Source organism: Natrix helvetica (assembly GCF_964273705.1).
Source record: "Natrix helvetica genome assembly, chromosome: 13".
Lineage (NCBI taxonomy): Eukaryota > Metazoa > Chordata > Lepidosauria > Squamata > Natricidae > Natrix > Natrix helvetica.
In genome coordinates, this window is record NC_138557.1 from 3,321,613 (window position 1) to 3,345,930 (window position 24,318).

The following is a 24,318-nucleotide window of genomic DNA, read 5'->3' on the forward strand; positions in this document are numbered from 1 at the left end:
TGTTCCCAGTGTGCGCATGCACAGAGCTGCCAGGAGAAAAGAACAACTCAGAAATCAGGGTAGACTTGGGAGTAAAGTTACAAGTGGAAGGTGATTGGCCCCTCCCATAGGAAATAAAAGAGGAGCAAAAGGGGAGGGGGCTTTTGCAGTAAACAATTCAATCGTTCAGTCGTTAGATTCGTTTCAGGAGTGTGAAGATCTGTCTGTGAATCTCAGAGACTCTGTGCCCAGAGTCTTTCCTTGCACAGCACCTCGTTTGTAAAATATTCACATGGCAGCTTTCCAAGATAGATAAGGTCTGTGGTCATAAATACTCCTTTGAAAGACTGTTTGTCAGGCCCTTTTTGGATGTGAATGAGAGGAATTCACATTCGTTTAATAAAAGGGGTTTTGTTGGGACCAGGACTCTGCCTCCTGCTTTTTGGGGGATGCCTAGGTCCCAACACAAACTCTTACCTCATTGTAAGGACTCCACAAACCAGTAGCGTTTAGAAAATTGGATTCTGTGTTTTACACACGTCTTGTTTAATCTTCTAAATTGTGCTGATTCCTACAAGACCTGAGATATTGTATAAATTGGACATGCACAGTAGGGCTGCCTCTGTCTCTCTAATAAATTTTTAATGCTTTTGCCAGAATAAGTCAAAGTTGCACGGAGGGGAATGCCTTCCTTTTTGATACTCCAGCTTGCCGCGCAAGGACAACGTTGAGTAGATTATCCTTGCTGGAGTAACCATCTCTTATTCTAAGCAGAACGGCCCTCCCCCTTTAATGCTAGTAATTAATCTGCTAATGATTTCTCATAGGGTTGGGATTGAAAATGTTTAGCAACCAGTTCTCTGCCCAGTTGCTGGGTGGGCGTGGCCATGCGGGCATGGCCTAATCAGCTTCCTGCACCATGGCAGGGGGGGGGGATTGGAGTTTGTGGAAAGTAGAAGGAGGACTTTGGGGTCCTTGGTACTCTCTGAGCTTGCTTGCTTTCTTGCAGATGTTTCCTTACCCAACTAGGGAACCTCATCAGTGCTAGAAGGGGGTGGGGTTTGCAGGGAGGAAGAGGAAGATGGGGTCCTTGGTGCTATTTGAGCTTGGTGGGATCCTTAGTGCTCTCTGAACCTCATTGTTTTCTTGCAGACGTTTCATCATAACCCAACTAGGGAACATCATCAGTGCTAGAAGGAAGTGGCATTTGTGGAGAGGAGAAGGAGGACTGTGGGGTCCTTGGTGCTCTCTCAGCTTGGTTGTTTTCTTGCAGATGTTTCCTTACCCAACTAGGGAACCTCATCAGTGCTAGAAGGGAGTGGGGTTGACTCTCTGTTTATATACAAGTGACTTGTCCTATCAGTGTTGGTGAGAGGTCCTTGGTTGTTTCTTGATGATGCTGTGGTTTACTCTTTGATTGTATCCCTGAATTGCTAGTTCCTTGATTGGGGTCTCGTATGATTGGGTGTTGATTGGGTACTGCATTCTAGGTCTTTCTGTTGCCTTTAGCAGTATGGCAACCTCCCCAGATGTTCTAAAGCAGGGCTTCTCAACCACAGCAACTTCAAGATGTGTGGACTTCAACTCCAAAACTCCCCCACCAAACACTGCTCTAAAGCGTTCTGAAGACCACAGATTCTGCATTGTTGGCTATTCTACTTTATTACTCGCTTCTGAGAATACAGATTCTTCTAAGGGGACCAACAAAAGTTTTCCCTTTGGGCAACCTTTCTTTCGCCCCCCCTTAATAACATACCTTTCTCCTAAAGCAACTCAAGAAGAAGAAGAAAGTGAAAGAAAGTGGAAAAACATCCTTTATTGATCTCATGTGTCTGTATTTTACATGCTTGCTTGTATTTTTGAAAATAGATATTTTCTGCCGGGAAAAGCAAGGAGGGACGGCTAATTATACAAAAGTACAACAAAATGCAAACCAAGCCATCTCATAATTAGTTAAAACACCATTCAAATTCATTGGTGGTACAGACTCCTTCTAATGAAAGCTCCCATTCTATTGTGGGAAAATGGGAGGGGGGAAATTATACAGAGTTGTGTGAAATGTAGCCATAACAAAATTCTTTCTAGAAAGCCAAGGTCATCCTTTGTCTTCGCACCTCTGCACCTGACTGGAACTGGATGGGTGGAACTGCCAGCATGGCAGTGGAAGATAGGAACATTTCAGGAGGCTTTCAGATTCGTGTTTTCCCAGATGTGCCAACATGGCTCTCTTAATAAATTGGAACTTTGAGGAATTCTTTGCCTTGGACTCTGTTTTACTTTTGGCTGCTATTTGGAACCCTGACATAGATATCAGAGATTTTAAAAATTCGTTAACTGGATTCATCACTGGCTTAATTTATAGGTCAAAAATGTTCAAAACATCAAATTATATATCATCATTAACAACAACAACTACTACAACAAATATTAACATCTCCTCCACCTATGAAGTACATTGTTATGATCACAACTTTACAATAGCTACTTAAAGCAAACAGGTCCATCTCTCCAAAGCTATTTATTTAGTGACTAATTCAATAGTTTTCTTCCAAGGTTCTGGGTGAAGCCCAAAACTGTTGCATCCACTGCAGGGATGATGCAGGCATTGCTAAGTTTTATTCCTCATTTTCTCGGCCACCTTATCGTGGGACTAACTTTAGAACAATTGGTTTCTCCGGGACTAAGAATGCTTGGTTGCTCATGACCAGAGGAATCTGTAGGAGAATGAAAGAACAGAGAAAGAAGTTAGCAAGCCAACAGATAACCTAACTCAAGTTCCAGGTTCCCAAGGTTGAAGGACCACCACAAAAGGTCAACTAGGACCTTCTAAACAGAACCATGGAACACAACCTCAGTCCTGCTTGAGCAGGGGGTTGGACTAGAAGACCCCCAAGGTCCCTCCCGACTCTCTTATTCTGTGATTTGGAGACCGTCCACTGATATCTAACACCTTTGAACAGTTTCGGGATAATAGACCAAGAAGGGACAAGGCTCAAGTTGTAAAAGAGTTGTGTTGAAGGGCTACTCCTGTAGAAATCTCTAATTTAAGTGCTTGCCCCTTTTCTCCAAAACGTTTAACAGATTAACTCTGTTACTCTGATAACAGATCTATTTCAGATCCATCTTTCTCACCGGTGTTTCTTTGCAGACTCTAAAGGAGAAACGCTGCATAATGACGGCAATTGCAACTTTCATGGTGACCAATGCAAATCTCATTCCGATGCAATTCCTGGGGCCGGCTCCAAAGGGAAGGTATGTGTAGGGATCAATGTTTTCTTTATTTTCTTTGCTGAACCTGGGTGAACAGAGAAAGGAAAGAATGTTAGGAGCTGTAGCGGAAATTTTGAGTAGTTCGGAGAACCGGTAAATATCACCTCTGGCTGGCCCTGCCCCCATCTATTATCTGTCTCCCGAGTCCCAGTTGATTGGGAGGGAATGGAGATTTTACAGTATCCTTCCCCTGGAGTAGAGAGAGAATGGGAATTTTACAGTAACCTTCCCCTGGAGTAGAGAGAGAATGGGAATTTTACAGTAACCTTCCCCTGGAGTAGAGAGGGAATGGGAATTTTACAGTAACCTTCCCCTGGAGTGGGGAGGAAATAGAGATTTTGCAGTATCCTTCCCCTGGAATGGAGAGAGAATGGAGATTTTACAGTATCCTTCCCCTGGAGTAGAGAGGGAATGGGAATTTTACAGTAACCTTCCCCTGGAGTAGAGAGAGAATGGGAATTTTACAGTAACCTTCCCCTGGAGTGGGGAGGAAATAGAGATTTTGCAGTATCCTTCCCCTGGAATGGAGAGAGAATGGAGATTTTACAGTATCCTTCCCCTGGAGTAGAGAGGGAATGGGAATTTTACAGTAACCTTCCCCTGGAGTGGGGAGGGAATGGGGATTTTGCAGTATCCTTCCCAGAGTGGCGAGGGAATGGGGATTTTGCAGTATCCTTCCCCTGCCATGCCCACCAAGCCATGCCACACCCACCATGCCACAGCATGCCCACCAAGCCACGCCCACCAAGCTATGCCCACAGAACCAGTAGTAAAATTGAATCCCACCCCTGTGCCTTTTTTATTCCTCTTCCCAAATGGGTTTTATTTTGTACCTCTCAGGTCTGAACTCTTCTGGCTCCGGCCAGTATTCCGGGACCTGATGCAGGACTAAGGGTGGGATCATCACCACGGTGCCTTTGGGAATGGTCACCCCATTGATTTCGACATCCGTCTTGCAGACTCTTTCAATACGCCCTCCGAGGGGATAGACCCTTTGGCTTTCGTTCAGCACCATGTCAAGGTATTCCAACTGCATGATGGCGTCATAGGTAAGAGGTGCCTTGGGAAGAGAATTAAAATAATTCATGTTTCTTTCCTATCCACTCCACCTTTCTACTCACAGGATTGAGGCCAAGGTCTCCCTCGTCCATTACAACGTTGACTCAATGTTGGTTAAGATATAGTAACCCAGTTTCTTAATCCTGAACCGAACTCTGCATTAACACCATGATTCTATGTCTTGCATGTTTGGATCAGGAGCTTCTCCTCGTGTCCACTAATTCAATCATTCGGATATTATGACTGCTTTTAAGCCATCCAAGCAAGGTGAAAAGAGCTCACTTTGCTGAACTGCAGACCTATGAATTACAAGATCCAAAGATCGTTTGGAAGGAGGAGATACTTTTAATGTAATCTACTGGATCCCCCGCATGGAGTGCTCCTGTGACTATGTAGGACAGACGGGGGGGAAGCTATCCACCAGGTTGCAAGAACACAAGAGAGCGGTCAGACAACTCATTGGAAGCCCCACACTGCAAAGAACAAGGGCGTGCCTTCAATTTCACAGCTATTAAGATTGTTGGCCGAGCAGGTACAAAAACAGAGAGGGAAGTGATTGAAGACACGTATATTTGCCTTTCTTTTGTGAATTACAATCACCTCGCTCCCAAAGGTGCTTTTTCAAGAGACAACTAGACATTCTGGTTTTTCTCTGAAGACGTTTCACTTCTCATCCAAGAAGCTTCTTCAGCTCTGACTAGGATGGTGGGGAATGGAAGGATTTATATTCCTTGCAGACAGCTGGTCATTTGCATCCTTTTTGGAGAGTCGTTGAGGCGGCTTGGAGGTTTATCTGTGTCCTCAGGATCACCTGATTGGTGCAAATGGGTGTGGAGGCTAAAATGACCAGCTGTCTGCAAGGAATATAACTCCTTCCATTCCTCACCATCCAGTAAGAGCTGAAGAAGCTCTGACTGGATGGCAAATATATGTGTCTTCAATCACTTCCCTGGCTGTTTTTGTACCTGCTCGGCCAACAATCTTAATAGCTGTGAAATTGAAGGCATGCCCCTTGTTCTTTGAGTGTGGGGCTTCCAATGAGTTGTCTTACTTCTCGCTTGTGTTCTTGGAACCGGGTGGATAGAAAGTCCAGTTGCCTCTTGAAAAAGCACCTTTGGGACAACCATGGCCAGGAGGACTGAGAATCTTCGTAGACATTTAGCAACCCCCTCACTCTTTACCTTGTTGGGTAAGACAGTATCTATTTCCTCTTGCAGCTTCTGCTGAACATCTGGATGAGTGGCCAAGTTGTAGGCCATGTAACCCAGGGAATTACTGGTGGGCTCATATCCAGCAAAAACAAAGATAAACGCCTGGGCTAGAATTTCTTTATCGGTCAGGCCTGCAAAATAGAAATAAAAACCAATTGGGTGATACAGGCACAGAAAATTTACTGTGGGGCCGTCGTTATGACTTCATACCAAGGATAATAATGGACCTTGCCTCATATTCTTTTATGCACTTTGAAACACAGCTAAAAGGTGTCAAACTTCCTAGGGCATCATAGAACAACAATGAGTGATGCTGGCTTTGCTTTAAAAAGAAAAAAAAAATCACCTGTGCTGTCTTTTGTGTGTGTGTGTGTCCTTTGATCTGTTTCTTGGAAAATAACTTCTCGCTAGAGTTCAAGATAGACTTTGGAGGTCCTGTTGATTGAGACTTGCAAGATCTACTGGGGAGGGGGGGGAGGGAAATGTCTTATCTGGCCAGGTCTCCTAAGTCCAAAGTTCTTTAAAGCACGATGCTTAGTTGTGGAAATGAGCATGTGAGTTACCCCAGCGACGGGGTTATCGTGGAGAAAATCGATCTACAGGGCTGCTAATGTCACCTAATCAGTCAAGTAGGGACACGGGACACAGCAGCTCAGTGGCTAAGACGAAAAGTCAGCAGTTCGAACCCCTAGCGTCGCATAACGGAGTGAGCTCCCGTTACTTGTCCCAGCTTCTGCCAAACTAGCAGTTCTAAAGCATGTAAAAATGCAAGTGGAAAAATAGGATCCACCTTTGGTGGGAAGGGAACAGCGTTCCGTGCGCCTTCGGTGTTGAGTCATGCCGGCCACATGACCACGGAGACGTCTTCGGACAGCGCTGGCTCTTCGGCTTTGAAATGGAGATGAGCAGCACCCCCTAGAATCAGGAACGACTACCACGTATGTGGGAGGGGAACCTTTTACCTTTCAAGTATGTGAATAGCAACATTGGCCACAGAATTGAGACCGTGGGTCTTAAGCAAATTGCTTCCAATGAACCCCATCGCACATTTAATGGAATAACAGCATTGGAAGGGACCTTGGAGGTCTTCTAGTCCAACCCCAAATGGGTTTTCAGTCTCTCAAACTTTCTTGACTGTTTATGACCATAAATTAAAGTGGGGTAGCTAAAACGTATCAATCCATCAATACAAATGCACTACAACACTTAGGAAATGTGTAATGCTAAAACGGGGAAGGGGCGGTATTACCTTTATATGAGTGATCCAGTCCATTGCTTGTAGAGTTTTTGCCATTGTTTATGGAGTCCTTGTTGTTGTTTTGGGAGTCAATCATCATCTGGAGGAAATCCATCCGGCTCTGTGGATCAAATGAATGGACCCATGAAAACAGACAAACCAAGAATGCAGGTTGGGTATCACTAAGCATTAAGGTAACAGAGGTAGGGGGGGAAATATGGCTAGTCCTCAACATAAAACCATCCCGTTTAGTGACCATTCGAAGTTACAACAGCACTGAAAAAAGCATGAGCATTTCTCAAACTTACGGCACGATCAATATTCAGACGCTTGGCAACTGACTCATATTTATGACGGTTGCAGCATCCCAGGGTCGTGTGACCTGCTTTTGTGACCTTCGGACAAGCAGAGTCGATGGGGAAGCCGGATTCACTTAACAACAGCAACTCGTGTAACAATGGTGTGATTCACTTAGCAACGGTGTCAGGAAAGGTCATAAAATGGGGGCAAACCTTGCTTAACAAATGTCTTTGTTTAGCCAGAGAAATTTTGGATTCAATTTTAACCGTAAGTCCAGGACTATCTGTACATGGACAAATTCTTTTCCTTGGAGGACAACACTTTGCTCAACTGACAGCAAGCAGCACTCCTTAACTAGCACTGATGATGTTGCCTAGTTTGGTAATGAAACGTCTGCAAGAAAGCAAGCAAACTCAGAGAGCACCAAGGACCCCAAAACCCTCCTATTATTCCTCCTCCTCTTCCTCTTCCTCCTCCTGCTCTCCATCACTCCCAAATTGCACTCCCTTCTGCACTGATGAAGTTACCTAGTTGGGCCATGGAACGTCTGCAAGAAAACAAGCAAGCTCAGAGATCACCAAGGACCCTTCTCTTTTGGTCAGGATTTTCTCGCCTGAGACAAAGACGTTCTCCGTTACGTTTCAGCAAAATCTTAATACAATACAATACAATAGCAGAGTTGGAAGGGACCTTGGAGGTCTTCTAGTCCACCCTCCTGCCTAGGCAAGAAACCCTACACCGTTTCAGACAAATGGCTATCTTGTTGCTTACTCCTTGGCCTTCCTTCAGTCGCGATTCCTTCATTTTTGAAAAAGATTTGGAGAAGAAGTTCACAGCTTCCAGCGAAAAAGTACTTAAGTCCAAGGCATTCATAAGCGGCATGAGTCTTGGGAACATAACTGAAAAAGAAATTAATTGTGAAAAACGCCGCCATGTCCCTGGAGGAAAACAATATTTCATTACACATTTGTTTCTTTCCTTCAAGTACCCAAGGTGAGCAATGAATAAACATGAACAAGATTTATTCAAAAGGCCACACTCTGTAAACGCCACTGGCCGCTTGGCGGGTGCATTAAGAACCTCTGGATTATGCAAAAATGCGTCCTTTTCTACAGAAAAAGCATGTAAGGTTGTGTCTGTATCACAGCACAAGAAACTCAAAGCAGTGCCATTATCCCTCATTAATTGGGAGCAGGCAACCTGCCCCCTTAGGTTCATACCTGCTGCTCGGTTTAATTTCATTTTTCAAAAGCTCTCCGCAAAAGATGAGTCCAAGCTGGTTGGAAAAGGGAAAGAGAAACGGCAACAGAGGAGGAGGTGGACGAATGGACGAAAAGCCATTTTGGCTTCGGTTAGAGACATCTATCGAACGATGAAATTACATTGCACCCAAAGCTCTTCCCCTTTGGGCTACGCTGTGGTATTCAGCCGGTTTGGATCGGTTCTGGTGAACTGGTAGTGGACATTTTGAGTAGTTCGGAGAACCGGCAAATTCCACCTCTGGCTGGCCCCGCCCTCCCACTCCCGCCGTTCCCTCTCCTATATTCTCAGCGGTATGGTATGAATTGATAGACAATAGAAATAAGAATCGAAAATATACATACGGTTATAATGTTTGGAAACAGAATGTATAGGATGCAAAAATGTGTAATAAAAAAAAGATATTTTCTTAACAGGGATGTTATTATCCACTATTAATGTCAGTACTATTTTTTTAGTATATTGTATAAAGTGATGCCTATTGCTGATCTATGACCCTAATAAAGATATAGTCCATTCTTCTAGCTCAGCTGATTCCCGCAGAGGCCTCCAAACTTGGCAACTTTAAGACTTGTGGACATCAACTCCCAGAATTCTCCAGCCAGCTCTGCTTGTGGACTTGTGGGCTTCAACTCCCAGCTATGGTGGCTGGAGAATTCTGGGAGTTGAAGTCCACAAGTCTTAAAGTTGCCAAGTTTGGGGGGGGGGGCTGCCTTAAAAGAAGAAAGGTTTCCCACCTCTAATCTCAAATGCAGCAGAAGGCTCTAGCAAAAGTATGATACGGAGAGGCAAAATTTCTCTGGACAAGTTAGGGAAGACTTTGCTGGATTCCAGAAAGCAGAACTCACATGCAATAATGATCCGCGGATCGAAAGCTTTGAACTTGGTGAGCTTCTTGATCTGCTTGACGAAGGGGTCTTTGGGATTGTTCATGGAGTTGATGTCTACCCCAAATGAAGTGCTGGTGACCACGTCCATGCTGTAGGCCCCGAAGACACTAAGAAGAGAAAGGAGAGGAACAGATGATCGGTGACAAAGATTTAGGACATGGCTGGAAAGCCTGACAGAAGATACATCAAAACATGGGCAGCCAACACAAACACCCACAGTTTCCTGAGGGGGTTGCTTTGTTGAACATCCGTTTCGGCTCTTGGAATCCTCACACGCACATCTGGAGCACGTCAAGTTGAAGAAGGTAGGCCTGCTTTCACCGCTGCAGCTTTCCAGGGTCCTGGATTGTAGCCTGACCCAGAACTGAATTGAGACATTCGATGTCCAAGACCTGTTGTTACTGTTTGTTTAATACTTTGTAGGCTGCAATTGGCTTGATGGCTCTCATGTCTTTGCTTTCCAGCTCAATTGCCCAGCCTCATCTTTCTTAGATACTTTGAGCAAATAATATCCATCTGGTTTCTGCCATTTCACAGTTTCTCTATTTCTGATCTTTACAGATATGTTAGTGTTGCTATTATATAGATGATAGATAGATAGATAGATAGATAGATAGATAGATAGATAGATAGATAGATAGATAGATAGATAGATAGGTAGGTAGGTAGGTAGGTAGGTAGGTAGGTAGGTAGATGATAGATAGATAGATAGATAGATAGATAGATAGATAGATAGATAGATAGATAGATAGATAGATAGATAGATGATAGATAGATAGATAGATAGATAGATAGACGATAGATAGATAGATAGATAGATAGATAGATAGATAGATAGATAGATAGATAGATAGATAGATAGATATGAAGGTAGGTAGGTAGGTAGGTAGGTAGGTAGGTAGGAAGGAAGGAAGGAAGGAAGGAAGGAAGGAAGGAAGGAAGGAAGGAAGGAAGGATTAGATACAGATGGAGAGAGGGAGGAGAGGAAGAAAGAGAGAGAGAGAGGATAAGATATAGAGGTGGATGAATAGATAGATGCTGTAGAGCAGGGGTGTCCAAACTTGGGAACTTTAAGACTTGTAGACTTCAACTCCCAGAATTCCCCAGCCAGCTGGCTGGGGAATTCTGGGAGTTGACGTCCAGTTTAGTTCAGTTCAGTTTTCAGTTTATTAAATTTATAAACCGCCCCCTCTCCCCGAGTCCACAAGTCTTAAAGTTCCCAAGTTTGGACACCCCTGCTGTAGAGATAGGTAGGTAGGTAGGTAGGTAGATATGCCCTTTTCCTATATTATTTTCATCCACAGATGCACTTTTTGTCCCGATTTGTCCCAAGCATATGAAATGTATCACGACGATACACGTTTTCAACGATAGCCGCATTTTACTCTGGGTAGCAGTCAGGAAATGAGAAGCAGATTTTCCCATGCGGCCTTACTAAGGGTGTCTCTCCCACCTTCCTTCTTGTGACAGCGCTGGGCAGTCTTCCTGCTCCAAAGAACTTACTCTTTCACGTTGATGGGCTCGTCGTTCTCCATTTTCTTCTGAACGTTTTGAATTAAAATATCCCCGTAGTGTTTAATGATGGGAAACATCTGGAAAACAAAACCACAGTTTTAAACATTGATAGGCAGTTCCCCTTCTGAGTTGCTGATGTTTTGCAACAAAGCCAGTGGCTGGTTAATATATAAATAATGACAAATTCAACTGTGATGAAGAGAGTGGCCGTCTTTCTTAAGTTTGATTGATGGGTTCCTCAAAATTTATTTCTCTTTCTCCTTGGGGCATTTTAGGGCTGAAATTGGACAGGGCGTCTAATCTGGTCCTGGATTGATGTTCTTTGGAGATCTTTTAGGGCTGTTTGTGGAAGTAAAATGTCTCTTGAGATGTATGGCCCTCATGGTCCATATTTAATCAGAATACAGCTGGAAGGAACCTGGCAGGTCTTCTAGTCCAGCCCCTGCTCAAGCAGGAGATCCTATAGCATTTCAGACAAATGACCCTTCCTTCCTTCCTTCCTTCCTTCCTTCCTTCCTTCCTTCCTTCCTTCCTTCCACCTTTTCTTCCTTCTCTCTACTCCTTCCTTCCTTTTTTCCTTCCTTCCTTCTTTCCTCCCTCCCCCCCCACCTTTTCTTCCTTCTCCCTACTCCTTTCTTCCTTCTTTCCTTCCTTCCTTCTTTCCTCCCACCCTTTCTTCCTTTTCTCTACTCCTTCCTCCTTCCTTCATTCCTTCCTTTCCTCCCTCCTTCCCTCCCACCTTTTCTTCCTTCTCTCTACTCCTTCCTTCCTTCATTCATTCCTCCCACCTTTTCTTTCTTCCTTTTCTCCTTCCTTCTTTCTTTCCTTCCTTCTTCCTTCCTTCCTCCCTTCCTTCCTCCCTTCCTCCTTTCTTCCTCCCTCCCTCCCTCCCACTTTTTCTTCCTCCTCTCTACTCCTCTGTTCTTTTAAGGTTTTTTTCTTGTTACCTCCTTCAGCTTCCCGCTGGTGAAGGTGGGAGAAAGCACCGTGCGAATCCTCTTCCACTGTTCGTCTTGGGTCATAGAGACTGCATTTTTTAAGATGTCTGGGGCAGGGAAAACCTAGAGGTCAGGAAGAAAACATTACACCATATTCAGATTTCAACAACTCAGCCATGTCTGAAGAAACTCTTGGATGCAAAACATCACCAGATACCATGATGGTTAAGTGATAAATTCACTCATATTTTGGGTATGTGTGTGTGTGTTGAAGGCATCTACCACCTACTCCCAACTGTGGCCCAACTTAAAACTGATCTAAGCAAAAATCTCAACCCAGACTCAATTTCACATGTTTCAAAATACGATAGAGCGGGCGGGGGGGTGGATTCCAAACTTCTTCTTCCTATCTTCTGGTTTAACATACAGCCATATATTTTGCTATCTGATGGTACAAGATGCAAAAGACTCACTCGCCGGTTGGTAAAAGTACTGTAGCATTCTTTCACTAGGACAGCCTTGATAACTGCAGGATCCAATACAGCAATAATAGGTTGACGACCATCATAAAGCCTGCATTCAGAAGAAAGAAGCACAAAGAAATGCTATAAGCGCATATGTGTGTGTATGTGTGTGTGTGTGTGTGTGTGTGTGTGTGTGTTGTATTTGTGCTGATAAATAAATAAAGGGAGACTAGTATAGATCTATTTCAAGCTATTTAGCTCTCATCAGCTAGCCATACCCTTACTGGGATTCGAACCCATACGGTTTTCTGCCTGGATGGCCCTCTGTAATGAGCCGAAGGACAGAGAATATATATATATTCTCTGAGCTTACAGTGTAGCCTTTTCTACTTGGCGCCTGCCCTGATTTGTTGACTAAATCTTCCATCATCCCCATCCAGCATTTTTGAGGAGGATGGGATGTGTAGACTGATGTTGCTGAAGCATCTTGAGTTGGGAAGGACTTATTGTCCTGGTAGTCTTTATGGAGAATCTAAAATGGAATGACCGATGGTTATGTGTTAAAGAAAACCCAAGTAATAGGAAGAGTTCCTAGTTGCTGATGGGTTCTCGGCTACACTTTTCTAGACGATGGAGTTGATGGAAATAATTAATTCTTCCCTAAAGACTTGTACCATTGTACCAACCATTCAGTTGCCCATCTCTGAATAGATTTAATCTAACTGAGATCCCACAGAGGAACCAAGTCAACCTCAGGTCATGTTGAAAAGCTAAATTGGGTCATCAAGTTGTATGGTTGCAACCTAGACAGAGAAGATGACATCATTCTGGGCAAAGGCAAAGTCAAACCACTTATTTCCTGTTGTCAAGGAGCTGCCATGAATGAATATGTCCATGACATAATCAGGAAAACGTTTGACTCAAAGGACATTTTTACATTTTATGGTACTAACAGGTTACACAACCTCCAATGCAAGCAAGAGGATTAGGGGACTGGAGGCTAAAGCATAAGAACGGTTGCTGGAATTGGATATGTCTCGTTTAATGAAAAGAAGGATCAAGGATGACGTGATAGCAGTCTTCCGATATCTTAGGGGCTGCCCTAAAGAAGAGGGAGTCAAACTATTCTCCAAGGCACCTGAGGGCAGGACAAGAAGCAACAGGTAGAAACTAATCAAGGAGAGAGGCAACTTAGAACTGAGGAGACATTTCCTGACAGTGAGAACAATGAATCAGTGGAAAAAACTTGCCTCCAGAAGTTGTGAATGCTCCAACACTGGAAGTTTTTAAGAAGATGTTGGAGAACCATTTGTCTGAAGTGGTGTAGTTTCCTACCTAAGCAGGGGGTTGGACTAGAAGACCTCCAAGGTCTCTTCCAACTCTTGTTACTCTGTTCTTTCTCATGAGTGAAAATAGGGGTGTGCAGACCAGAAATGTCTGCCGTGGATCATTTCATGAGCCCTCCTGCCCTCCGCCTTAGCTTTCCATGGCAGCGAAAGCTGTTTACAGTCTGCGCTTAGATCTGCTTACTTTCTCTGCTCCTTTAACAGCGGAGAGGATAATCTCCCAGAAAAATCATATTTGAAAAGGGCAAACCCCTTTGCTTTGTTGTCGCACCAGCCACAAAACATTCTTCTGCCCGGGAGCTTATCGACAAAAAGCCATTGTGTGTGAAGCTATTGTACAAACGGTGCAGATTTTCCCCCCTCAATAGGTCTGCGAGGGGATGGATAGCTGGAAAAGGCGTCCGAAGGAAAATACCCACCAGGGCTCCGAAAAGAAGAGAGGAACATCTGGATTTCTGGTTTATGCTATCATTTGGGAGGGCTGTGGTAGCTGGGAAAGCGAGAGCCAAAGACCCCGGGATGGCTAGAGCCTCCGCAGGCCATTCTAGAACCTTGTAAATATAGGCGTAATAAAGAAAAGCGATCACTTCACTCAGAACTTCAAACTGCAACCTGTTTAAATGAATATTTTATCAAGCCGATGAGAAGCAGAAACGAATTCAGGGTTTGTTTGTTTTTGTTTTTATTGATTTGTTTCTTCCTTTTTTCCTTTCCTTCCTTCCTTCTTTTCTTTCTTCCTTCCTTCCTTTCTTTCCTCCTTTCCTTTTTTCTTTTTTCTCTTTCTTTCTTTTTGTTTTTCAGTCTTCCTTCCTTCTTCCCTTCCCTTTTTCCTCCTTTCTTTCTCTCCTCCTTCCTTTCCTTCTCTCTTTCCTCCTCCTCCTCTCTCTCTCCCCCTTCCCCCTCTTTCTTTCTTCCTTTCCTTTTTCCTTTTTTATCTTTCTTTCTTTTTGTTTTTGTCTTCCTTCCTTCTTTTTTCACTTCCCTTCCTTCTCCTCTCTGTTTTTTCCTTCCTTCTCTCGCTCCTCTTTCCTTCCTTCCTTTCCTTCTCTCTCTCTCTTCCTCTCTCTCTCTCTCTCTCTCCTTCTTTCTTTCTTTCTTCCTTTATTTCCTTCTTTCTGATCCTTTCTCTTTGGGCCACTCCTTGTCTCCATAGATCTGAGTTGAGAATTAGAAACGTTTAATAAATGGAAGGCTCACCTCCAGAACTTCCCATATTTTTCAAAGCATTCCCTGTCGAATTTCATAAATCCCTGGGGGGAGAAAAAGATATTAAAGGTTTAGAAAAAAAATGGATTTTGGGAGTTGAAGTCCACAAGTCACAAAAGGGCCATCCTTCCCCACACCTGAATCTAAAGGTTGAGTTGGTCCCCTATGTATCTATCAATACTCACTTTGCGGTAATTCAAAATTGTCCCAAAGAATGGCAATAAAGTCGGACCAGGAATCCCCACATTGCTGAGAATGCGAAATGGCCAAACTCCATATCTGGAAGGAGAAAGAAATGAGATTCAGAGAAAGCCAGGAGTTGTTTACTGCACTGCGCGTGGTTGAGTAAATCTTACTCGGTTGGCTACGCACTGAAGTTTAAAAAATAAAATCACTGCGAGGTAACATCATCAGTGCTAGAAAGGAGGGAAATTTGTGGAGAGGAGGAGGAGGAGGAAGTGGAAGAGGAGGACCTACTGTGGGGTCCTTGGTACTCTCTGAGCTTAGTGGTTTTTCTTGCAGACGTTTCATGACCCAACTAGGGAACATCATCAGTACTAGAAGGGTGGGAGGGTTGGGAGGAGGAGGAGGAGGAGGAAGAGGAACTGTGGGGAACTTGGACCTCTCTGAACTTGCTTGTTTTCTCGCAGACATTTCAGGACCCAACTAGGTAACATCATCAGTGGTATTGTTTTCTGTTCAAGAATAGAAAGGTGCAAACAAAGATAGCTTCTTGCACTGATGAAGATTAAAGGTCACCCAGGTGGAGTCATTTGAAAGTTGAGTTACGGCCACTGGACCTCTCTTCTTTCCCTCTTCGTTTGAAACGTTTGGCTGCTTCTCCAAACAGCTTCTTCAGTCTGAGCAAATTGGCCAGGAAAACCTCATACCGTATTTTTCGGAGTATAAGATGCACCAAGATTTTGAAGAGGCAAATTTTTTTAAAAAAAGTGTTTGCACTGCAGTTTGCCCTCTTTTTTTCAAAAAGGGCATGCATAGCCTTTAAAAGGAGGCTGATGGAGTGCTCCTGGGGACTGGGGGCGGGGGGGGGCAAAATTGAGCAAAAAACAGCCCATTTTTCGTTCATTTCTGCCTTCCCCAGCCCCCAGGAGCAGTCTGAAAGCCTCCTAAAGCCTATGCATGGTCATTTTTGCAAAGGGGGTTTCGGGAGGCAAAAAATGCTGCATTCAGTGCATAAGATGCACCCAGATTTTCACCCTCTTTTTTGAGGGAAAAAGGTGCATCTTATACTCCAAACAATACAGTAAATATTCTTTACTTTACTAAAAGTCTCTAAATAAGACTTTTATACCGCCCCCTCTCCCCAAAGGGACTTCTCCCTCTAAGACATATATAGGGTTCCCCCAACCTGCTTGCTCAGATTGAGGAAGCTCCTGGGAGAAGCAGTGAGACAAGAAATCTAGCTGCCATGACTCAATTTCCAGGCGTAGCTACTCACAGTTCTCAACCCAGGAGGAGGAGAGGTTGGTGCGGGTTGCAATCAAGTGCCACCCACTGAAATCTCCTGCACCCAGCCACCCTTTTCCTGCTTCTAAAGTGAAATGTCTTGATATTATCCTGGTAAATGATTTACCAGCTTCCTTTTGCAAACCCGGGTGAGATGTCTTAAAAGTAATTGAAATATCTTATCATCGATGTTTTAAATTATCTCCTTCCGCTTTGGTGGGGGGGGGGTCCTGTGATTTGTTCTAAGTCGGGGTTTTCTTTGAAAACAGCCTGAAGAACTCTGTTAATCCAGTTTCTATCCTTATTCTCAAGGTGAGAAATATTGTTCACCGTAGTGTGGGTCAGAGAAACTGACTGAGATGAAACCCATCCTGAGAATTAATGGCGCTGGAGCAAGATTTGACCCAGGAGCTTCAAGGTCTGAAAACATATCTCTTAATGACTATGTTTAATTAAAACATTCTGGATAGAATAGAATAGAATAGAATAGAATAGAATAGAATAGAATAGAATAGAATAGAATAGAATAGAATAGAATAGAATAGAATAGAGAAATAGCAATAGGAAAGGGAAAGGGAAAGGAATAGGAATAGGAATAAAATAACAGAGTTGGAAGGGACCTTGGAGGTCTTCTAGTCCAACTCCCTGCTCAGTCAGGAAACCCTACATCACTTTAGACAAATGGTTATCCAACATTTTCTTTAAAAGTTCCAGTGGTGGAGCATTCACAACTTCTGGAGGCAAGTTGTTCCACTGATTCATTGTTCTCACTGTCAGGAAATTTCTCATCAGTTCTAAGTTGCTTCTCTCCTTAATTAGTTTCCACCCATTGCTTCTTGTCCTGCCCTCAGGTGCCTTGGAGAATAGCTTGACTCCCTCTTCTTTGGGGCAGCCCCTGAGACATTGGAAGACTGCTCTCATGTCTCCCCTGGTCCTTCTTTTCATTAAAGTAGACATCCCCAGTTCCTGCAACCGTTCTTCATATGTTTTATCCTCCAGTCCCCCAATCCTCTTTGTTGCTCTTCTCTGCACTCTTTCCAGAGTCTCCACATCTTTTTTACATTGTGGCGACCAGAACCGAATACCGTATTCCAAGTGTGGCCTTACCAAGGCCTTATAAAGTGGTATTAACCCTTCACGTGGTCTTGATTCTATCCCTCTGTTGATGCAGCCTAGAACTGTGTTGGCTTTTTTAGCAGCTGCTGCACACAGCTGGCTTATATTCAAAGGTGAGACTTGATTCATTATCCCAATCTGGATGTTATGTTAAAACAGGTTGGTTGTTTTAACTTTAACTTTAACTTTAACTTTATTTAGATTTATAAACCGCTCCCTCTCCCCAAAGGTTTTCTTGCAGACATTTCATTACCCAGAAAGGTAATATCATCAGCGCAGGAACTTTGTGCCAACAGCATACCCAGCTCTCTTTCAGCACTGATGATGTTGCCTATGGGGGTTATGAGACGTCTGCAAGAAAACCACCAAGCTCAGAGACCACCAAGGACCCCACAGTTCAACCTCAAGCTACAAATCTCCTATCGGTGTTGAAAATTAGGAGCTACCCTTTTCTTCTTCTTTCAGAGCAATGAGGAAAAAGAACAAAAAGGAAAGGAAGAAAGCCAACGTAGGATACTCACAGCAGAAGAAGTCCCATCAAAAGGGCCAGGATGAGCCATGTCTCCATGGATAAGGTAGGAAGAAGATCCATCGTGATTCTTGATTCTTGGATCTTCTAACTTGGTGATCCCTCTATGAGCTTCGGCTAGAATTCTGTCCTTCAACAGACAATTCTGGGACAATCTTCTCCACACAGTTCCTTGGTTATCCTTCGTCAGCCTGGCTGTGCCTGGAGAAGTGAGTCCTGATGTGACTTTCTGTTATATTTATTTGCAAAAGAGGTAGAGAGCTGGTGCTCCTCCTACTGACACACGATAGGTTGGGAAGTCAGATGAACTTGCTTGCTTTATTATGCAAGAGCCATTCGGTACCGGCTTTGTTAGCAAGAACATGAAGTACTTCGAAAGGTTTTATTTTCCTTAACAAAACGCACAAACACATATCAGTGTGTGTTTTGTTAAGTAATCACGGCTGGCTTCAGCTGGAGCCCCATTTGAGTCTATATATATAGACTCAAGGCAAGTTGCAACCAATCCATAAAGCAAACACGCCAACCTAAGTCAAGTCCAGCTTCAAAACATCTCCACTTCTTCTGGCATTAAAGGAAGGTGAGACGTTCTCAAGTTGGGGTCACCAGTAGTGACAACATCTGTGTGCTTTGTGGTGTTGAGCTCCCCATTGCCTTCTTCTGGCCTGCATTTTCAACTTCCCTGCCTATAACCCAGAGCCCTGAGCTTCCAGGAAATGCCCAAAGGCAACATGGAAATATAAGTTGTCGCAAAGTGCCCATTAATCCCTTTCATTATATAGTGACTATCAGTATATATGCATATGTGGAGACTCTAGAAAGAGTGCAGAGAAGGGCAACAAAGATGATTAGGGGACTGGAGACTAAAACATATGAAGAACGGTTGCAGGAACTGGGTATGTCTAGTTTAATAGAAAGAAGGACTAGGGGAGACATGATAGCAGTGTTCCAATATCTCAGGGGTTGCCACAAAGAAGAGGGAGTCAAGCTATTCTCCAAGGCACCTGAGGGTAGAACAAGAAGCAATGGGTGGACACTAATCAAGGAGAGAAGCAACTTAGAACTGAGGAGAAGGGAGTGGGATAGGAGGAGGACTGCGGGATCCTTGGTACTCTCTGAGCTTGGGGTTTTTCTTGCAGACGTCTCATTACCCAACTAGGTAACATCATCAGTGCTAGAGGGGAGGGGAGTTTGTGAGAGGGAAGAAAGAAGGAGGAAGAGAACTGTGGGGGTCCTTGGTGCTCTCTGAACTTGATTCTTTTCTTGTAGTTATCTCATTACCCAAGTAGGTAACATCATCAGTGCCAGAGGGAGTGAGGTTTGCTCTCTACTTCCCTTGTAAATTCCCGCCCATCTTCCCCTACAGAATTCCTTCAAAGCATTGTGGGAAATTCAACGAGCAACTTTCAACACACACACACACACACACACACACACACACACACACACACACACACAGGCTACAAGGGACTATGCTATTTTTCTCCTCATCTCCTCATCCCCTTAAATGACAAACCCGTCGTGGGAGGTATAGAAGAGTTTGATGCTCATCCCTGAACGAAATGAAATTCCAGCACCAAATATTAAAATTGGGTTTCTCTATTCCGGGGGCATTTTTTTAAAAAAAATTTCAATTCTCCCAGAAATGAATTAATTCACCCGCAGTGAGTGTGCTCAGATGGGGCGCCTTTGTACAAAACCTGATAAGCTGCGTTCTCGGCAGCAGGGGTGAAATATGCAAACTTGGTTATTATTATTATTTTATTCAAATGTATATAACTGCAAGAGTATTATCCTCCTCTTTCAGCTCCCTTCTCCTGTTCCTTTTTAAGCCATAGAATCTCTAAAGGATTCTATATCCTTCCCTATCGTGTTTTTTTTTTTTTTTACAGATCCAGCACGGTACCGAATCAAAGTTCTCCGTATCATTTTAAACCTTATAACGAGACCAAGGGGGGAAAAAAAGAGAGAGAATATTATTATTTTTTCTGCTCCAGGGATTCTCCCAAAGTTGATGTAATATAATGTAAGCAGAGGCATCTTGTGTCTGTTGTAATCAAGGTACAAGAAGTTGAGCAAATAGATCTAAGTCAGGGGTGTCCAAACTTGGGAACTTTAAGACTTGTGGACTTCAACTCCCAGAATTCCCCAGCCAGCTGGCTGGGGAATTCTGGGAGTTGAAGTCCACAAGTCTTAAAGTTCCCAAGTTTGGACACCCTGATCTAAGTTGTAAGACTCCTAGGATGGGTTCCCATAAAAATTCTTGGCTCCTCAACTTTTGACTCCAAAGCAGACATGGGTTGGTGCCGGTTCGGCCCGGTTCGACCGAACCGATAGTGGAATTCAGGCCTAGGTCGCAGAACGAGCAGTGACTTAGGCCTGACATGCCCTCGCCACCACTGATGTCGCCGCCATGTTGGATTTTAGTGACTGCGCATGCGCAGTTCACTGTAAATTGTTCTGCGCCTGTCTCATCTCTTCTGAAAAACCTCCAGTCTTGGGGCATTCACAACTTCTGGAGGCAAGTCGTTCCACTGATTAATTGTTCTCCCTGTCAGGAAATTTCTCCTTAGTTCTAGGTTGCTTCTCTCCTTGATTAGTTTCCATCTGTTGCTTCTTGTCCTGCCTTGAGGTGCTTTGGCGAATGGGTTGACCTCCTTCTTCTCTGCAACAGCCGGTTAAGTATTGGGAATCGAGCAGGATCTCCGTTCTCAGATTGAATTTATTTTGCACAATGATCTCAATCCCATCTGCTCCCTCGCCCGACCGGTTTTTCCACAAATATTCAAGTATCGAATGGATATCCAGGTATCAAATGGGATCGGAGGAAGGGAATGGCTACAGGATTTCATCAGCCAAAGTACAGTAGTTCCTGACCAGGTTTATGGCTGCAAGACATGTGAGCTGATGTGGGTGGAGTTTCAAATGAAACCTCTCCACCCACCGAAACCTCTCCCTTCCTTCCTTCCTTCCTTCCTTCCTTCCTTCCTTCCTTTCTTCTTCTTCCAGGGCAAGAGAGTTCATTTCCCACTTTCGATCAGTTGGCACAGAGGCATTGATAAACGTGTTTGCAAGTTCAGGAGAGTTTACAGCTGAACAAGCCCTCTCTCCCTCCCTCCCTTCCTTCCTTTCTCTTTTTTCCTTCTTTCTTCTTTTTCTTCTCCCTCCCTCCCTCTCTCTTTCTTTCCTTCTTTCTTCCTCTTCTTCTCCCTCCCTCCTTTCTTTCTTTCTTTCTTTCTTTCTTTCTTTCTTTCTTTCTTTCTTTCTTTCTTTCTTTCTTTCTTTCTTTCTTTCTTTCTTCTTCCAGGGCAAGAGAGTTCATTTGCCACTTTCGATCAGTTGGCACAGAGGCGTGTTTGCAAGTTCAGGAGATTTTACAGCTGAACAAGGCCTCAAAGATCATCGGAGTTTATTGGCAAAGATTATGAAAGTAGTGCCTCTTCCCCTTGTAATCGAGAGCGAACTCCAACATCTGACCTCGTTTTCAGAGAAAACTCCCTCCTGGCCTCCCATTCTAGCTCCAGGTTTGTTTGTTTTATAAATTACAGATAGCCCTTGAATTATAACAGTTTGTTTAATGGCTGCTCAAAGTTACAAGGGCACTAAAAAGCGATTTATGACCGTTTTTCACACTTACGACCGTTGCAGCATCCCCGTGGTCATGTGGTCAAAATTCAGTCACTTGGCAACTGACTGGTATTTACGACAGCTGCAGCGTTCCCAGGGTCACGTGTTCCTTCTTAACGACCTTTTTCACAGGCCAAGTCCACAGGGAAGCCAGATTCCCTTAACAACCACGGGGACTAACTTAAAAACTGCAGTGATTCACTTAACAACGGGGACAAGGAAGGTCGCAAAATGGGACGAAACTCACTTAACAGCCGTCTCGCTCAGCAACAGAAAAGTTGAGCTCAGTTAGGGTTGTATGCCAAGGAGGACCACCTATATCATTTCTTCAGGTTCTTATTTAACCCCTTTATCCCTGGAACAGGATAGCGTTATTTCGAACTCTACGACAGGTGCAAAGCTGAGGAGCTCAAAAACCCAAATGTCTTTTGGGCCAAATCAAGAATCTCGGAGCAGATAGAAATGGTGCAAATAGTGTGGCCATTTGGAATGGAAAGCAGAGCTGGGATTCACTTTACCTTCTCTACCAGCTCGCAAATGTGAGCGCACAATGCCTTGTCTGCGCATGTGCAGTGCTCGTGCATTAGGTCAGGGCAGGGGGGCAGAGCCTCCAGCAGCCGCCGTTATCGCTTCGCCCAAACTGGACAGATCAAAAAACATTCTCCAACGATGCTATGTTTCAAGGGTGGCTGTGCGCGCAGGCGCAGTGCAATAAAAACTGCTCTGCGCAAGAGAGAATTGAAAAGAGATTGGAGAACATGGAATACAAAACAGAAAAATCGGACGGAGAAACTGAGGGTGTTTGCCAAATGAAGAAAGTGGAGGACAGAAGACGGAAGGAAAAAATGAGCAAAGAGATAAGAAAACTGTGGATACTGACAACAAAGGGAGCGTGGTTGGTGATGGCAAGAGTGGAACATGGAAAGGGGAGATGGATGGATGGGAATTCTACCCCAGACTTCAAAGCACAGAAGAAGAAAAGAGAGAAAAATTGACGGAGAGGAGGAGAGAAATCTTGACAGAAGCAAACCAAAGATAAGCTGATGGAAAGAGCAGATGTTGGGTTCCAAGCTTTTGTGAGATACGAAAGAAACAGCATTTACGGTCACAGACCTTATCTGGCTTGGAGAGCTGCCAGGCTGATATCTGCAAAACTTGGCAAAGAGTCTTGGAGAATCATGAACCAATTGAGCGAACTAATTGTCTCCTGCAAACTCCACTCCCCTGTCACTCCTCTTTTATTCCCTATGGGAGGGGCTGTTCACAGTCCAGCTGTGGCTTTACTCCGAAGTCGACCCCCGTTCTTTAGATGTTCCCTTCGTCTGGCAACTCTGCACGTGCGCACACTGGGAACAGGCTCCAGCTGTTCGTCTGCCCCACTGATCTCTGACTCCAAAGACAGCCGTTAACTGTCAGATGGCCCTGAACCCCATCTCTGCCTCCCACTCAGAGCCCTCGTCCGAGCCTTCCACAGACTCCAGGACTGGCCCATGTTCCTCCCCAACCTCCTCACTGAGTCTGAATCTGCTGCCCGCTCTGCTAGCCACTGGCGGGCCATACCACCACCTTCCTCTGAGATTCCCCAAAGCACAGGGAACGATCTCTGCAGAAAAGGACCCTGGTGGCAGGCCTCACCCCTCCTAAAGGGAGTTGGGATGCCTGTTCGTTCCTCCCTCCATTATACCATTAAAGCTGTGGACAGCTTTATCCTACAGACCCTTCGGAGATGCTGAGAATCGGAAGGAGCCTAAAGGAGTTCTTCAAGAGAATCTTTGCTCTCTCTCCAGGCCTCAAAATCAGGGGACAGGCTGTTCGGGATCTTATTCCAACTCTCCTGCATTCTGAAAGCAAAGTTTTGGCCAAACCTTTGGCAGTTGCCAGGACTCCAGCAGGAAAATAACCCGCCTTTTTAGGAAACTTGCAGCCGAGAAGTCTATCAAAGGCATACAGCGCCCCCTGCCGGCCAAGCCGTAGCTTTTGCCGGCTCAGGAAAAGTGCCATATCACACACTCTGCAGGTAACAACGAAGCCACCTGTCAGAGGCAGAAGACCTGTTGCCACAGAAACCCTGAAAATAACACATATCCCCCCTCAAAAACAAACAAACAGCCATTTCCTCTTCCAAAGCCGTTTGTAAGATTTTACATAAAGGGGGGGGGGAAAAGAGTTCAGAACAACATAGAATATGTTCAAAGGGACCTCGGAGGTCTTCTAGTCCAACTCCAGAGGTGGGTTGCTCCCAGTTTGGCCCAGTTCAGCCAAACCAGTAGTGGTGTTGGTGGGAGGCTCCACTCACCCACCTGCGCATGAGCAGAAGCGTTGCGTGCAAGCATGAGCAAACCGGTAGTAAAGCGCTTAGCAACTCACCACTGTCCAACTCCCTACTCAAGGAGGAGAGTTTAAAAACTAAAACGTAGGAAAAAAAGAAGTGGGTATCAGGCCTCCAACCGGTTCCTTTTAGGATCTTTGGCCTGCCACACTCTCTCTTATTTTACTATGCTGTTTCATTAGTGGGGGATTGGGAGGGGGAATAGCAAGGAGTAGAATGTGTTGTTGAAAAAAAAAAATTCCTTTCTAGAAAGCCAAGGTCATCTTTTGTTCTCTACATCTCTGAGCCTGACCGGAACTGGATGGGTAGAAGCTGCCAGCATGGCAGTGGGAGATTGGACCATGGGGTGGGTTTGTGAGTGTGGGAGCAAGATCACTGGGTGGGAAAACCCGGGAAGCTTTCAGATTCGGGTTTTCCCAGAGGTGCCAACGTGTCTCTCTTCATCAATTGGAACTTTGAGGAATACTTTGCCTTGGGCTCTGATTTAATTTTGGATGCTATTTGGAACCCTGACCGTGGGTTTTTTAATGGTGTGCTCAATCCCGCCTGGAGTCTCCGGGTGTCACTTGGCGGCC

General features: G+C 44.5%; 1 protein-coding gene across 1 annotated transcript; it reads right to left on the reverse strand.

Annotated features, from left to right (window-relative positions):
- Positions 1 to 1,770: 1,770 nt before the first annotated feature.
- LOC309398699 (cytochrome P450 3A9-like) lies at positions 1,771 to 18,010 on the reverse strand. Its single transcript, XM_081965835.1, has 13 exons — positions 17,780 to 18,010; positions 14,861 to 14,954; positions 14,667 to 14,719; positions 12,133 to 12,232; positions 11,669 to 11,782; positions 10,710 to 10,798; positions 9,165 to 9,313; positions 7,828 to 7,955; positions 6,769 to 6,877; positions 5,490 to 5,650; positions 4,083 to 4,309; positions 3,112 to 3,274; positions 1,771 to 2,693 (listed from the first exon to the last, which is right to left on the reverse strand). Exons 1-13 carry the CDS (start codon positions 17,848 to 17,850, stop codon positions 2,619 to 2,621), a joined length of 1,533 nt encoding a protein of 510 aa, XP_081821961.1. The 5' UTR covers positions 17,851 to 18,010; the 3' UTR covers positions 1,771 to 2,618.
- Between the last annotated feature and the right edge of the window lie 6,308 nt (positions 18,011 to 24,318).